This window comes from Geotrypetes seraphini, chromosome 1 (genome assembly GCF_902459505.1).
Source record: "Geotrypetes seraphini chromosome 1, aGeoSer1.1, whole genome shotgun sequence".
NCBI classification, from domain to species: Eukaryota; Metazoa; Chordata; class Amphibia; order Gymnophiona; family Dermophiidae; genus Geotrypetes; species Geotrypetes seraphini.
Window position 1 is genome coordinate 242,981,826 of NC_047084.1, and position 16,673 is coordinate 242,998,498.

The 16,673-nt window shown below is 43.1% G+C and overlaps 1 protein-coding gene across 1 annotated transcript in view; it reads right to left on the reverse strand.

Moving 5' to 3' along the window:
• Positions 1-14,486: 14,486 nt before the first annotated feature.
• Positions 14,487-16,673, reverse strand: part of SLIT2 (slit guidance ligand 2) — an 846,763-nt gene continuing 844,576 nt past the window's right edge. Inside the window, exon 36 of the mRNA XM_033948663.1 lies at positions 14,487-16,489. Coding sequence (XP_033804554.1) covers positions 16,248-16,489 — 242 coding nt within the window. The 3' untranslated portion in view covers positions 14,487-16,247. The remainder of the gene's footprint in view (positions 16,490-16,673) is intronic.

Below are 16,673 nucleotides of genomic sequence, written 5' to 3' on the forward strand. Positions count from 1 at the left end.
TTGAATCCCCCCCATCCCTCCTCTCCCACCCCATCCTTCAAACAACTCACTTAAAACACACAAAGGTTGTGATCCATCAAAAAGAAATATCTATTCTGTTTCACTCCATGTAACATAGGATGTCCAGATCTTTGTGAAGGTATGTAAACTATTACCTTTCAGGGCCGTTAGTTTAGACATAGGGCAAACCTAAGCTATTTAAGTCACTACCTGTTGACTAGGCTCGTAATAAGCTATTTAAGTCACTACCTGGTGACTAGGCTCGTAATAAGCTATTTAAGTCACTACCTGGTGACTAGGCTCGTAATAAGCTATTTAAGTCACTACCTGGTGACTAGGCTCGTAATAAGCTATTTAAGTCACTACCTGGTGACTAGGCTCGTAATAAGCTATTTAAGTCACTACCTGGTGACTAGGCTCGTAATAAGCTATTTAAGTCACTACCTGTTGACTAGGCTCGTAATAAGCTATTTAAGTCACTACCTGTTGACTAGGCTCGTAATAAGCTATTTAAGTCACTACCTGTTGACTAGGCTCGTAATAAGCTATTTAAGTCACTACCTGGTGACTAGGCTCGTAATAAGCTATTTAAGTCACTACCTGTTGACTAGGCTCGTAATAAGCTATTTAAGTCACTACCTGGTGACTAGGCTCGTAATAAGCTATTTAAGTCACTACCTGTTGACTAGGCTCGTAATAAGCTATTTAAGTCACTACCTGGTGACTAGGCTCGTAATAAGCTATTTAAGTCACTACCTGGTGACTAGGCTCGTAATAAGCTATTTAAGTCACTACCTGGTGACTAGGCTCGTAATAAGCTATTTAAGTCACTACCTGGTGACTAGGCTCGTAATAAGCTATTTAAGTCACTACCTGTTGACTAGGCTCGTAATAAGCTATTTAAGTCACTACCTGGTGACTAGGCTCGTAATAAGCTATTTAAGTCACTACCTGGTGACTAGGCTCGTAATAAGCTATTTAAGTCACTACCTGGTGACTAGGCTCGTAATAAGCTATTTAAGTCACTACCTGTTGACTAGGCTCGTAATAAGCTATTTAAGTCACTACCTGGTGACTAGGCTCGTAATAAGCTATTTAAGTCACTACCTGGTGACTAGGCTCGTAATAAGCTATTTAAGTCACTACCTGTTGACTAGGCTCGTAATAAGCTATTTAAGTCACTACCTGTTGACTAGGCTCGTAATAAGTTTTAATATGTAAAAAACTGCAAAGTACTGAATAGTATATGCCAATTAAATACTTCAGTGGTTAAGTGTGGAGGCTCTCGTAGACTTACAAAGTTGCATCGATTATTATGTAACTTTCTAAGTCTATGTGCTTTGAAAATGAGCACCTTAATTATTTTTTTTCTGCTTTTTCTGCAGTGTTGTATTATCATCATGTCCTCTGCTTTTATCTTAAATCATTCTACGTATGTAGTTGATAATAGAGAATGACACGGGGACAAATTTGTCCCCATCCCCACAGTAAATCAATTTCCCCGTCCCATCCCCATGTGTTTTGTCGCTGTCCCTGCTCCATTCCTGTAAGCTCCGCCTTAACCACATAAACCTCAAACACTTATGATTTTAAAGTTTTTGAGGTTTGTGCAGATGAAAACAGAGCTTGCAGGAAGGGGGCAAAGACAGGAAAAGAACTCGCCAGGATGGGAAAATGAGTTCCCGCGAGGATGGGGAAAAATTTGTCCCCGTGTCATTCTGTAGTCAGACATTCTCTAGTCAGACATTTAAGAGGTGATTTTAGAAAGCTATGTCACCGTATATACATATAAAAAGTTGATATAAATTGGCATACATGTTGCAGGACAAAGGCATTGTAGTGGCTGCCACTTTGCAAACACTCCAATGCCCATTGAATCCCTATGGGTGTTGGAGCGATTACTGTGGCCCGCCACGATAATCACCTTTGTAAAAGGGGGACTAAGTATAAGGTGATGTGTTACAAAAGCACAACAGAGCAAAAAGAGACACATTTTGATGGTTCTTCAAAGTACAGTGTTCCCTCATGAATTTGCGATTCGCGGACTCAGTTATTCGCAGTTTTTTCTGACTGCCTCTTCCAGTCAGAAAATACAGGGAATGAGTCCACGTATCAGCCTTCTGCAAATCCGATTCCTCCTCCTCTCACCCCCCAGTCAGCTAATCAGCCTTCTGCATACCTGATTTCTCCTCCTCTCCTCTCCCGGAGCATACTGAGTATGATTTACTGCACTCGCTGGTGCCCCAGCTGCCCTCTCCTGCCTTTTTACAGACTCAAAACCGAATTTGCGGTTTTTTTGAAATTTGCAAGTGTTCCTAGAACGGAACCCTTGTGAATTTCAGGGGAGTACTATATACGTATGTGTAGTCAGTATAAATAGGGGATATTTTTCTATAGATCACTTAAAGTTAGGTGCTGCGATGATGCACACTAAGGACCTGATTCAATAAACTGTGCCTAAATTGGTAGACACCTAGGGAAGTGGCACCTACTAAAAGTCATTCAAAGTTAGGTACCATTTATAGAATCACTAGTGTTTAAACCCGTTACATTAACGGGTGCTAGAATATATGTATGTCTGTCTTTCTTTCTGTGCTTCTCCCTGCCCCTGTCTCTTTCTTTTTTTTATTTCTGTCTCTCTCCTTCCCGCTGTCTATCTTTCTTTATTTCTATCTCTCTCCCTCCCACTGTCTGTCTTTCTTTCTGTCTGTCTCTCTCCCTCTGGCCCCCTGTTTGTCTGTCTTTCTGTCTCTCTCCCTGTCCGCTGTCTTTCTATCTTTCCATGGCCCCTTGCCTGCCTGCCTTTCTTTGTCTTTCTCTATGACCCCTTCTTTATCCTCCCCAAAGCAATCCAAGATTGCTCCCTGGCCCCCCAGCACACCCCTCCCCCCAAAGCAAAGCACGTTTGCTCCCTGGCCCCCTTTGTTTCCCCCCTTCCCTGTGCAGCAGCAGCATTTCTCTCCCCCCTTCCCTGTGCAGCAGCATCATGTCCTCCAACTCCACTTCTCTGTGAAGCAACATTTACCCACCCCCACCCCATTTCCCTATGCAGCAGCATTCCCTCCCCCTCTATTACAGGTATAGGCACACTCCTTCTTGCCCCATTCAACCTGTTCAGCCTCAGCATGCTCGTTCTTGTCAGCAGTGTGCACAAAAGACCTAACCAGATCTCTATTCCCTCCGGGGCCGGTTTTGTACATCGGTTGCCATGGGAGGTGCTCGGGGCTATCGGAGGTGGAGCGGCATGCAGGGCTAATTTCGGGATCGGCCGTTTTTGCAGCGTCAGATCCTTTGCTTTGGCTGGCCGACTTAGGCCCGTGCACGTCATCAGCCTGGAGGAGCCAGTCGGGGCGATGCTCCTGTGCGCAGTGGGTGATCGGCCGTTTTTGCAGCGTCGGATCCTTTGGTTTGGGTGGCTGACTTAGGCCCCTGCGTGTCATCAGCCTGGAGGAGCCGGTCGGGGCCTGGAGGAGGCGGTCGGGGCGGGGCTCTCTTGCGCGATTCCATGGTCGGCTGCGTGGGAGTTTAGAGGCATGGGTTAGCAGCGAGCTTCAGGTATGGAGGTTCTGGTCTCTGATCCGGCAGTAGTCGGGTCCTGTTTACTGTGAAGAGGTCTGCCGCTGCCTGGAGGAGCTGAAGAGTAGTGAGGCCCGCACTGTACAGATTCTCTGCCGGCCACTGTCACAGCTAGCGCATGCTCACTCCTGACGACCATGGACATATGGATCACGGAACAAGCAGGTAGGAGTGCGCATGCGCGCTTAACATTTTTTTTTATAGTAGATGCTTCTAATTCAAGTTCAGAAACGTAGGTTCCAGTATATTAGGCCAAGGTTTTCTTGGACTAAAATACTAGTGCCTAACTCAATCCATGCTCAAACTCCACCCTTAACCACACCTACATTTTGGGTGAGTGCCTCATTGCAAATGCGTACATTGCGCCAACTGAGTTAGGCACCTACCTGAAAATTATTTTTCTAATTGGTTTTTAAATTGATTTTAAATGGCACTATTTAATTAACAGCGCTGATTGAACCAATTAGAAAATTAAGATAGGTGCCTAGATTGACTAGGATGCCGACCTAGACGCCTAACTGTAGGCGTCTTTTATAGAATCAGCGCCTAAGAGTGAGTCCTTTAATGGCTGTTGTGCGCACAACTCTCACTATAGAATTAGACGTGAGCACTTATGCTAACTCAATGGCTGATATAAATGCTTGGGCCTAACTGTAGGCATGTAAATGCTAGAGTTTTATAATCTGCAAGAATAACTGCCTGACATGCCCCCGATCTTCCCAAGCACCTCCCAGGACCATCATACCCTTGAAGCTGAATGTTCTAGAATGTGAGCGCAAAACTTATAGAGAATAAGGGCAGTTACATGTGTAACCACCAATTAGTGACAATTAACACCAATTATAACCATTATTTCATTATGGCCAATTAACAGCTAATTAATTTTTTAGGTTATGTGTGCAACTGACCTTATTTAAAGATTATGCTAGTTGGAAATTTGCACTCTAGTTGGAAATTTGGGCATGAAACTTTCTAGAATTAAGGGGATATACCACAGAAGGTTTCCTCATCAGCATGTACCTGGCTAACTGCTTGTGTGGTCCTGGAGCTTAGAAGAGTGATTGTGAAAAGAGTGATGCTCACCTTGTACGCGTTCAAAAATACCTCAAAATGCCCAAACTTTGTGTTTCAAAACCCAATAGGCTGACTTTAGAAATGCAGTTTCACAAAATTCATTATGTGTAAGTCTGACACCACTTGTATGTACTAACATAAGCACATAAGAATTGCCGCTGCTGGGTCAGACCAGTGGTCCATCCTGCCCAGCAGTCCACTCACGCGGCGGCCCCCAGGTCAAAGACCAGTGCTCTAAATGAGTCCAGCCTCATATGCGTACGTCCCAGTTTAGTAGGAACTTGTCCAGCTTAGTCTTGAAACCCTGGAGAGTGTTTTCCCCTACAACAGACTCCGGAAGAGCATTCCAGCTCTTCCAGAGCATTCCAGAGCATTCCAGCTCTCTGGGTGAAGAACTTCCTTACGTTTGTATGGAATCTATCCCCTTTCAACTTTAGAGAGTGCCCTCTCGTTCTCCCTACCTAGTAACAGAAATCACCATTTTTAGTATAAGTAGCTCTACTCACATGTAAAAATCCCCAAGTAATACTGCTTTTCCTTTGTAAAATGACTTCTTCTGATGTATGTTCTTGTATACTGTATATTGAACAGCTGTAATCTTTACTTTCCTATCTAGACTGGCTTTCGTTTCTCTCTTTTTTTTTTTTTTTAGATTGTAAACCACTTAGATCTGCCTAGTGCAGTAATAGTAGTATAGTATAGTAAATGAGAATATTGACCGAATATTGAGGTTTTGTAGAAATTTGCTGCAATTCAGAAAATTGCTTAAAACCTATCTTTTTGCTCAGGCCTTCCTTGGTTAGCACTGTGCTTCTCTGAAAGTGATGATGTTTACCTCTTGAGGCCGTTATAATGTAATTTTCAGCTGCTTGTATGTGGTTCTTTTAAAATTTATGTGTCCAAAACTATGTATGTTAAATTGTGAGTCACTTTGGGAAAAAAGTGGATCATAAATGTTTTAAATAAATAAATAAATAATTATTATTTTTATTATGCTTTGCTAAATACACGTCTTTTGGGTGATGCTATGAATATTTTATAAAAGGCTCCAGTTCAAAAAAGCTTTTTATAAAATACTAGGGGATTTTTAAATGTATTAAATGTACAAATCTGAACATCCATTTTCCTACCTAGATATCCTATACAAATTTATTCCCCACTTATGATTGAGGTCCTGCTTGTTCTTTTCCCTGTGCTGTTAACATGCCTTCCACAGCTAACATGGCATAAATCTATAGGCCTGATGAAAGCTGTTTGACCTGGTGAAGCCTGTCTAATTTCAATGATTCTATAGTGAAACCTTGACCATCTGCCTACACAAATCAATTTGTACCTCAGTTTGGCGGTTTTCACTCCATGCACAGCTGTGAACAAGTTAAAGTGCTGTACATTGCAAAATTGAGCATATCAACTTAATTGCATTTTTTTTATTTTTATTATTAAAGAAAATCACTGTAGCAAATTCAGACATTCTCCCAGACTAGAGATATTCAGACATAGGCAAAGAGCCCTCTCCAGAGAGGATAAGACAGCTAGTATTGTATCTTTTTAGAATCTGTGGACTGTTTATGAAGGAAGAGATCAGCAGAACCAGACTATGAGTCTCAGAAATGCTCAAGTGGTTCTGGCCAGCTTATTCTTTGCTGGCTGACACTGAATAATAGGTTCTCTCTAGCTGCATCTGATACACAGACCTCGTATTCACAGTGCTGCTCCTCAATATATCTCCTTTTCTCATCTCTCCCTATACTCTGCCCCAGGAACTCCGCTCATCAGATAAGTCTCTCTTGTCTGTACCCTTCGCCTCTACGACCAACTCCTAATTCTAGCCAAGACTCTCAAAACTGTCACGCCATAACAAAACTGTTTACCGACGGTTTGGCCTGTACACATTTTAGCGGCAGATTATCAAAATGGATTATCTCTGTCAATAGCGAACGTTCTAGCAGTCTCCGACAATGACATGCAAATGGGCTCTTCATTGTAATGAGCCCTCCGGTGCATTCTTTAAAAATGCCAAGCCATTTTATAAAAGCGGCATCGGCTTTGGCGATAAAAATAAGCAACTGGGCCATGGGTACCAGTCTGTGTCAGAGACTGCTAGAAAGCCTATGTTGTGATGCAGTGGGAGAAATGCCCATTCTCTCTCCTGCTGCATCACAACACCCCCCCTGCAGCGGCAGAGATGCCCACTCTTCCCACTACCAAGTGACCCACCTGCCATAGAACACCCCTCTCCTGCTTCAAATGCCCCCTCCCCCTTACCCTCCACATAGATGCATTGAGGGCGAACTCCCTGTCCTAGTTGGCCTGCCTGCATCATCTAAAATGGGCCTTCCCCTCCCCGGTGGAGGGGCCTTATACAACTTGGGCCAATCAGAGCCTCAGGCCCCTCCCTGTTGCATCCCAAGATGCACCGGGGAAGGGAAGGCCCATTTTAGCTGATGCAGGCAGGCCAGCTTGGAGGAGGGAGTTCACCCTCCATACATTTATGTGGAGGTAAGGGGAAGGGGGCATCGGAAGTGGTGGAGGGGGCATCAGAAGTGGGGAAGAGTGTTCTATAGTAGGGGGGTGTAACTTGGCAGCTGGGAGAGTGGGCATCTCTCCTGCTGCGGGGGAGGGGTGGTGGTGGGGGGGCGGGGGGAGTTGCATGGCCAAGCGGCAGCAGGTGTTTCTTGGCAGCAGGGAGAGTGGGCATTTCTCCCGCTGCAGGGGCATGTGGGGCCAAGCGGCATCAGGCTTTTCTTGGCAGTGGGAAGAATGGGCATCTCTCCCACTGTTGTGTTTTTTGGGGTTTTATAAACACATTTTTTTCTGCACATAGGCCCATTGTTATCACCAGCAATGGGCACATGCAAATTTAGCGAATCTTCACTGCTGTCCGCCGACCTCATCTGCATGCACAATTTTTTGAGAATGCACAATTTTTTGTCAATTTGCTTTCAAAACAGCTGTGTTAGCAGACCGTCGCTTTTTAATAAGGGTTTTTTTTGAGAATCCTGGCCTCTGTTTCTTCTGCCTTGTTGTACCATATGCCTGGAACAACCTGCCTGACTCGATACATCAGATTCTGTCTCTGGCAGTATTCTAGTCCAGGCTGAAGGCCCACTTTTTTGAAGTTGCATTTGTCCTAACCCTACTATTTTGCAAAGCACCATATTTGTTTGTCATTCCCTGTAGTCCCCTACTGGCTCTGCCTCTTCTTCCCTTTGTATTTTTCTACATGAGCAACATATATTGATTCACCATTTTTGTCCAGTGTGTCTATCATAATTGGAATGTAAGCTCTTTCAAGTAGGGACCATCTCTTGCATGTTTAATGTATAGTACTGCAAGCGTTATGGTAGCATTATAGAAATATTAAATAATAGTAGAAGTATTAGGCACAAAGCTCAACATAGTCCCCTTCTATTGTATGGTGAGCCCTCCAAAACCCACTGCACCAAACTGTACAACACATCAGTAGCCCTTATGCCTGCAGATGAAACCTATAAGTAGGTACAGCACAATTAGGATGGGGTTTGAAAGACTCACAAAATCCACTGTAAGTCTAGTGGTTAGAGTGTAGTATGGGTTGAGTATGTGTGTGTGTGGGGGGGGGGGAGGGGTGTGTCAGTCATGCTTACATCCCTCCAGTGATCATCTGGTTAGTTTGGGCACCTTTTTGGCACTTATTCATTGCTAAAACAGATCTAGCCCCAGATGTGCCCTGTATGTCTTTGTAAATGTTCAATTATGGCAGAAAAATGTTGTGGAGGGGCATAATCAAAACATCCAGATGCCCAAAAACCTGCCTAAACTGGTACTTGGACATCCTAATTGCCAGGACATCCAAGTGCCAATAATCAAAACAGTCTTTCTGTACATCTAGCAAAATGTTCCAGCCTCTGTACGTTCAGAGCACGAGATTGACGTGGTGAAGGCATGTTAAGGGCAGGCTTTAGGTAGTCTCAAGGATTGGTTAGACATGGACATCTTGCAGCGATAATCAACCATTTTGCAAGACTTTCTGGCCAGAGCTTATATGTTTGGAACTTGACCTGTTTTAGAAGGGTCTGAGTACCACAAAGGTACCCAAACTGATCAGATGACCACTGCATGCATCAAGGTAAGACACCCCCACACTTCTCATGTGCTCATGGACCCCCTCATAACCAGAAAGGTAAGAATACAAACGTACATACCTGTCTCCAGAACATCAGCACTTAAGAACATAAGAATTGCTGCTGCTGGGTCAGACCAGTGGTCCATCATGCCCAGCAGTCCGCTCACACGGTGGCCCCGAGGTCAAAGACCAATGCTCTAAATGAGTCCAGCCTCACCTGCATAAGTTCCAGTTTAGCAGGAACTTGTCCAACTTTGTCTTGACTCCCTGGAGGGCGTTTTCCCTTATAACAGACTCCGGAAGAGCGTTCCAGTTTTCTACCACTCTCTGGGTGAAGAAGAACTTCCTTACGTTTGTACGGAATCTATCCCCATTTCAACTTTAGAGAGTGCCCTCTCGTTCTCCTTACCTTGGAGAGTGTGAACAATCTGTCTTTATCTGCTAAGTCTATTCCCTTCAGTATTTTGAATGTTTCGATTATGTCCCCTCTCAGTCTCCTCTTATCAAGAGAGAAGAGGCCCAGTTTCTCCAGTCTGTCTCTGTACGGCAACTCCTCCAGCCCCTTAACCATTTTAGTCGCTCTTCTCTGGATCCTTTTGAGTAGTACCGTGTCCTTCTTCATGTATGGCGACCAGTGCTGGATGCAGTACTCCGGGTGAGGGCGCACCATGACACCGATACAGTAGCATGATAACCTTTTCTGATCTGTTCGTGATCCCCTTCTTAATCATTCCTAGCATTCTGTTCACCCTATTTGCCGCTGCCGTGCACTGCGCGGATGGATTCATCGATTTATTGATCAGAACTCCCAAGTCTCTTTCCTGGGAGGTCTCTCCAAGTACCGCCCTGGGCATCCTGTATTCGTGCATGAGATTTTTGTTACTGACATGCATCGCTTTACACTTATCCATGTTGATTATGTCACGTTGCAGATCTTCGCAATCCCCCTGTGTCTTCGCTACTCTGAATAACTTCGTATCTTCCGCAAATTTAATCACCTCACTCGTCGTACCAATGTCCAGATCATTTATAAAGATATTGAAGAGCACGGGTCCAAGCACCGAGCCCTGCGGCACCCCACTTGGTATAGGAAAGACTAGTAGAGTTGCACACAGGTATCTTAAGTAGCCTGGTGGATTGGCTAGTGAACCATTGAGAGAAGTAGCAAGTCCCATAAGCTACTCTAACCACTACATTCATGATGGAAAATATGAGCCCACCAAAAACTCCTCAAAACTTTACTCTGCTGCCATATAGGTGCTACCTGCAGTCATAAAGGCTATTCAGGTTGTAGACAGATGGGTATAGTGGGTTTTGGGGTGTGTGTGTGTGTGTGTGTGGGGGGGGGGGGGGGTTTCACTATAACCTATATGGGAGTTCTGGTGAGATGTTTATCTGGCACCCTTTATGTGAAGTTCATAGCAGTGCCCTCTAAGGTACTCCACTGCTCTACAGGACTGGCCCCTCTTACGTCCAAATAGTCTTGTTCTGGGCATTTGGGATTTGGACAAAATTTTTGTTGAAAATGTAGTATAAAGATAGACATCCTGAAGCTCACCTAAGTCTCTAACATGCCCCCTTGAGATTTATACAAACTTCAGATGAACAGCATCGAAATCCATCTAGAACAGTGTTTTTCAACCTTTTTACACCTATGGACTGGCAAAAATAAAAGAATTATTCTGTGGACCGACATCGGTCCATGAACCAGCTGCTGAAGAACACTGGGCTAAGTTGTGGGACAGACCCCGCCCATCTCTACCCAATCTCCATCCCAGACACCGCCCCCATAATAGTACTAATTGCACCTTGCATGTCCCATGCCTCATCTGGAAGCCTTCCCTCTGATGGTTCCGGTTCAGGTGCAGGATGCCCATAGGAGCCACTGCCCGTGTGCAGTGAATCAGTTAGGAAGAGGGATCTGGCTCAAAGATAACTCCGCATCGATCGCACCGTGGACCGGTGGTTGAAGAGCACTGTTTTGGGCCTGATGCACGTGCTGGCCCTGTGGACCGGTGGTTGAAGAACACTGATCTAGAAAATAGGTTTCAAAAATAGCAAATTAGAAGAGTTTGGTGAGGAAAACATCCATCTGTCACTTTCTGACATATTTTGGACATTTTTCTTTTTTTGAAAATGAGCCCCATAGTCAAATAAACCATAAACTGGGAAAACAAACAGCTAACAGTTTGGAAGGTGGTGTGTTCTGGATGGCTCAAAAAACTATAGTGGGTATCATGTAAACTGGTGCCTCATTTTAAGCACCACAAAGGGGCATACAATGTCAACTTTTATAACAGCTTAGGGGCATGCCAGCCATTTTAGAATATTAGTGTAAAGCCACATTAGTGAATCAAAAGTTGGATGCGCCTACTTAGGACAGGCCAATGGCCTAAATCCACCATGCAAAGCGGCTCCCTTGTGTGCACCCTCATGACAGTTGTGCTATGCAATTTATGACGTGCATTGTTTATAGAACTGCCAATTACCGGTGCCTATCATGCATGTGTCTGATAAATTAGGTACACTACTAGCACTTACATTCTAGGTGCCATCTTATGAATCACCTTTTCTATGTATTTATGATTTTACGACAGCAAGACATATAAAGGTTAAAAAAATATGTATCTTGGCATATGTCCCTGCCTCAAAGCAGGCATCTCTTACTGGATATGGAGTTTGCATCAGTGATACCAAAATTGGCAATAGAGTAGACACCCTGAATGGTGTGAATGACATGAAGAAAGACCTGGGAAAGCTGGAAGAATGGTTTGGGGCTGTCAATTGCATGAGGTGGAAGTTAAAAAAAAAAAAAAAATGCAAGGTTTGCTGGTAGTTCGCCCCCCTCAATGGCGCTTATGATGTGTGCTCAAAAGTCCCCATTAAAATCCTGTGAGCCATTGTAGTGCGGGTGATTTTCCTAATTTCTAAATGATGAGTGACGCTCAAAAATCTTTGCATGTAAATGAGGTCCATCCGATCAGTCATGGGAGAAAGCAGCTGACACGTTTTTAGAATAGATCACGGAAAGAGGCGTAAATGTGCACATGTAAAAGGAAAAGCTACGATGTAGATATGCATATCATAGGCGTGCCTCACTGTAGCGCATCATAGGCGCACATCATAAGCGTCATTGAGGGGAGATCTACCAGCGAACCTTGCAAATTTTTTTTAAAAACATCTACCTCATGCAATCGGCAGCCCCAGACCTGCCGATATATGGTTTTAACAAACACACCTGAGATGCACCTTCAACACAATATACCCAAGATACACTTATAACACACGCGTCTGAGACGCGCTTATAACACACACATATAGCAAGATATAAATGCTTTTTTTGTGCCCCCAACCCTATAAAAATATGATGAATGCATTTTTTTAAATTTCCACCTCCCATGCAATAGGAAGTCCCATATGTGCTTTGCAATACACGTGATTCAACGCTACTAGCACCTCCAACCCTGCCGGTAATTTTGGAGCAAAAATATGTCACTTCATTTTGTCTGGGCATCGCCTGGAGTGCTCATCTTAATATTAATGAGCTCATTGTACTTCATTTCCATACTATTCTTGGAGGCTGCTATGGGGCACGGAAAAGACCACGCAGTGTGCATTGGAAGCTAGAATGCTTGTATGCTAAACCAGTTTAGATTAGAACTGGTTTAGTGAGGAATGTTAAAGGCGCAGTAAGGGCTCCTTTTACTAAGCTGCGATAGCAGAATTGCCGCACGTGCTAGACTCTAATGCCAGCATTGAGCTGGCGTTAGTTCTAGCCGCGTAGCGTGCGCTAAAATTCTGCACGCGCTAAAAACGCTATCGCAGCATAGTAAAAGGAGACCTAAGTTTTGAGAATTGGGGCCTGGGTTGGGAAGAACTGATCTGGGGGATGGTAGAATCTGAATACTGATAAACATAGGATTGCTTTTTTATTATTATTACTGTAGTGATTAGCATAATTGCATACCAATAGTACAGGTGCACTTAATGCCTTTTCTTTAGGGGGTAGTAAGCATATCCATACTATTGCAGCTATGATAGTGCACAATAGCTTACTGGTTACTCGTAACTACAAGCACTGTCCATGTCCATAACCTACCCATTCTCCATTTCCAGCTGCAGGAAGCAGTTCCAGTACAAATCAGCGCATGGTAAGTGCCGAAAATATGTAATAACCATTATTATGGCTTTGCAGACCTATTACTGCATGCTAATTTGTGTGGTAAATGCTTAATGCACTTAGAAGCCTTTGTACTAACTGGTGTAAAGCCTTAACATGTGGTTAATGTGCAGAAACAGGCTACCACATTAAGGAATTTTGCACTGGCTTGCCTGTTTGCGTGTGCTAAACCATGCATTATTTAATTTTTCAGATTGTTTTCCCTCAGGGGTGTGGTACAGGCAGACCGAGGGCATAGAAGCATTAGTCAGCTAGTGCATTACACTTACCGCTCTTCAACTAGTTAATGCAGAGTTAACAGAGGTTCGATTTTTCACTCCGTCAAAAATGATAAAGACTAGGGGGACACTCGATGAAGTTACAGGGAAATACTAGGAAACATTTTTTCACTCAGAGAATAGTTAAGCTCTGGAACGCTTTGCCAGAGGTTGTGGTAAGAGCGGATAGCGTAGCTGGTTTCAAGAAAGGTTTGGACATGTTCCTGGAGGAAAAGTCCATAGTCTGTTACTGAGAAAGACATGGGGGAAGCCACTGCTTGCCCTGGATCGGTAGCATGGAATGTTGCAACTCTTTGGGTTTTGGCCAGGTACTAGGGACCTAGATTGGCCACCGTGAGAATAGGCCACTGGGCCTGATGAACCTTTGGTCTGACCCAGTAAGGCTATTCTTATACTCTTATGACCTCTTACTGACTCCTAGTGTTTCTGTGTTAATTCACAGCAGTTACTATGTGGTTCTGCTATAAAAATGGGGGCAATGCCCCCATATGTACCACCATCTCCACCCCCCTCCCCGCTCCTTCCCTGATCACACCTGCCTGATCACACCTATCCTGATCACACCTGCTCCTTCCCTGATCACACCTGCCTTCCCTGAGCCCACCCCCCCACTCCTTCCTGATCCCACTTGCAGTGCGTGCCCTCCTTCCCTTCCTCTGTATCTCTAATTGAAGCTGTTGCTCGCGGCAGTCAACAATGTGCCCCTCGCAACCCCATCGACTCTTCCTCTGACGTCACTTCCTATGTGCAGCACCCGGAAGTGATGTCGGCGGGAGTTGACGGAGTCGCGAAGAGCACGATGACTGCCGTGAACAACTTCAACCAGAGGTATGGGGAAAGGGCGCGTGCTTGGAGGGGAAAAATGGGAAGAGGCAGGGAGAGGAAGAGGGGTGGACCGCTCCCCTTGCCCCCCTTACTATGCCAATGTATGCCACATAAAATTTGCAGCTATCACACAGTAAAACCCAGTATCAAGCTGCAGTAACGGCAAATTTTGATGCATTTTATGAAAAGGGCCCATCTGTTGCCATTGTTGACTTTATATTAAAATCTTTGTCTTCAGCCCAGGTTTTGTAATATACCCTGAGAAAAAATAATTAAAGATCTTTTGGCTAGCCAGAGTATTAAAAAAAAAAATAAAAAATAAAAAAAAATATATATATATATATATATATCTTCATCTTCCTTCCATTATCTTCCCACTGATGCTATTTCTGCTGGAAATGCTCAGAAAATACACACCACCTCAGAAGAACACAATAAGAGCAATGAGTGAAGTAAATATCTGTTTAATTTACAAACATCAGTAGCATTACTGATATCAGTCCAGAGAAGAAAAAAGCACGCGCTATTATACATGTACATCTAACTTTCTCTGTAAAAAAAAAAAAAAAAAAAATTTTAAGGGTTGAATGAAAACATCTGCAATTTTTTTTTTTTTACTTTTACAAGATGTCCTGGGTTTGATAAGGAAGGAGGAGGACAACCTCCTCCTTCCAACCCCTTTCAATTCATTACCAACTCTACACTGTTATTTAGCAGCAACAAGTTAATAACAGGGACCATTAGGCTGATAAAGTAGTTTTATTACTTTGAAAAAAACGTCACAGTTCTCGATACTATAGTCTTTCTTTTTAAAAAAAATATGGTAAAGATCTCTAAGGGAATATTAATTTGCAAAGATGTCTATCATCTAGTGCCACTTCCTACACACCATTTTAGTTTCTGTAAATATATATTTATATTTATATATATATTTATTTATATAGGGAAAATTACTTCTATACAATTGTTATCTAACGCAAAGACATGGGTTGTTTTTTTTTCTCTCTCTCTCTCTCATACATTACAAGATCTTGGGAGGTGTGCTGCATGTCTGTTGCACTCAGCAGCTGCAGGTTACAATATCACTCAGTGACATCAGTGACCAGGTGCTGAGGAGAAACAGCCAGTCCAAAGTTATTCATCCCAAGAGGACATACTATGTTAGTTCTGCCAACTCCCCCGCTCCTCCCTCCCACCAACCCCCCCAAAAAAAACCCTGGTTCATTTTTTGCTTTCTCAACAAAAGACAAAAATACCAGAACAAAATATAAATTAATATTATATATTAAAGCGCTGAAAATAAAGAAAGAAAAAACCCCCCAGATGTCCAAAAAATGTTAAGCACAATGTACTTTGATACAATAAATTTTTCTCAGTGAAATAAAATACTGTATAGAGCTGTTGAGATCTCAAGAGAAACTGACTTTCACTAATTCCTCCATCAACAATCTACCTCATTTTCTTATCTTCCATTCATCCTTCAACATTTACATTGCAAAAATCTTAATACTGAAAACGGGGTAAATAAACATTTGCTCGCTTCTTTAGCTAACATACTGATTTTGTGGCACACAACACCGGAAGAGTAATTTCTTTTTAGAGTTCTCTTCCTTACTCATTCTCATTTTTTTCTCATATTTCGGTCAACTGTGCCCACATCTTGCCAGATTGATCTACTGTCCTCATGCCTCACATACACAGACGCATAAAACATGTAACATGTTGCTCCCTTTTCCCCCACAGCTTTTTCTCATCCATGTAATTGATGTCAGGGCCTCTTGAGAGCAGATTTAAAATTGATAGGGAAAGGCAGTTAAAAAAAAAAGGCCTCAGAGCAATTTTGTAGTGGTATATTGCAAGGTGACAGTTGTGTGTATGGCAGTACATTCATCCTCAGTGTGTTTTATAGAAAATGACCCATGTTAATGGCAGTTATGTTTGTCACTGTAGTAATATCTTCAAGGGCTCCTTCTCTCGTATTGTATTCCCTTATACTCCCTCTTGCTTGTAAAATGTCTTGCATCCAACACTTGAATCTTTTGAAAACGAAGAAAAAAAAATTCTTTATTCTCTTAATAAAAATAAGTCTGTTCTGTATTTTACAATATAATTCAAATATTTCCACTATGAAGCATTAATTAGTTTGACAAGGTCAATTGGTGTAGAACTTTTTTTTTTTTTCTCCAAAAGGTAGATGATGGGGACACATCTAGGAAGGGCACTTTGTACAGCCACATTTCACCACTTTCTCCACTTCGTCCACAAATGAAGACCCATCAGTGCATTCAAAGGAATATTTCCGCCGTTTGCTCCTCAGTGGTCCACAGCACTGACTATTCGAACAGCCTCCTCTGCATTCTAATCTTGATACCTTCTTGGTCGTCTGGCAAGCAGCATAACCTTGCTGCTTTTGGTAGTAATCTCGGATTCGTTCCCCTCGACAAGAGACTTCTGGAAATAAAGAATATTGAGCATTCTTAAGAAAATCTGCGATTTAGCTAAAAGATAGTTTTCTAGTATTGTGGTCAAATTGAAAGAAACAATCAGGTCAATATTCAACTACAACTAGCACTAGTTCTATAATGGCTTCAGGTTGCCCCGAAGCTGTTATAGAATGCTAGGGGTCAAGATTCAA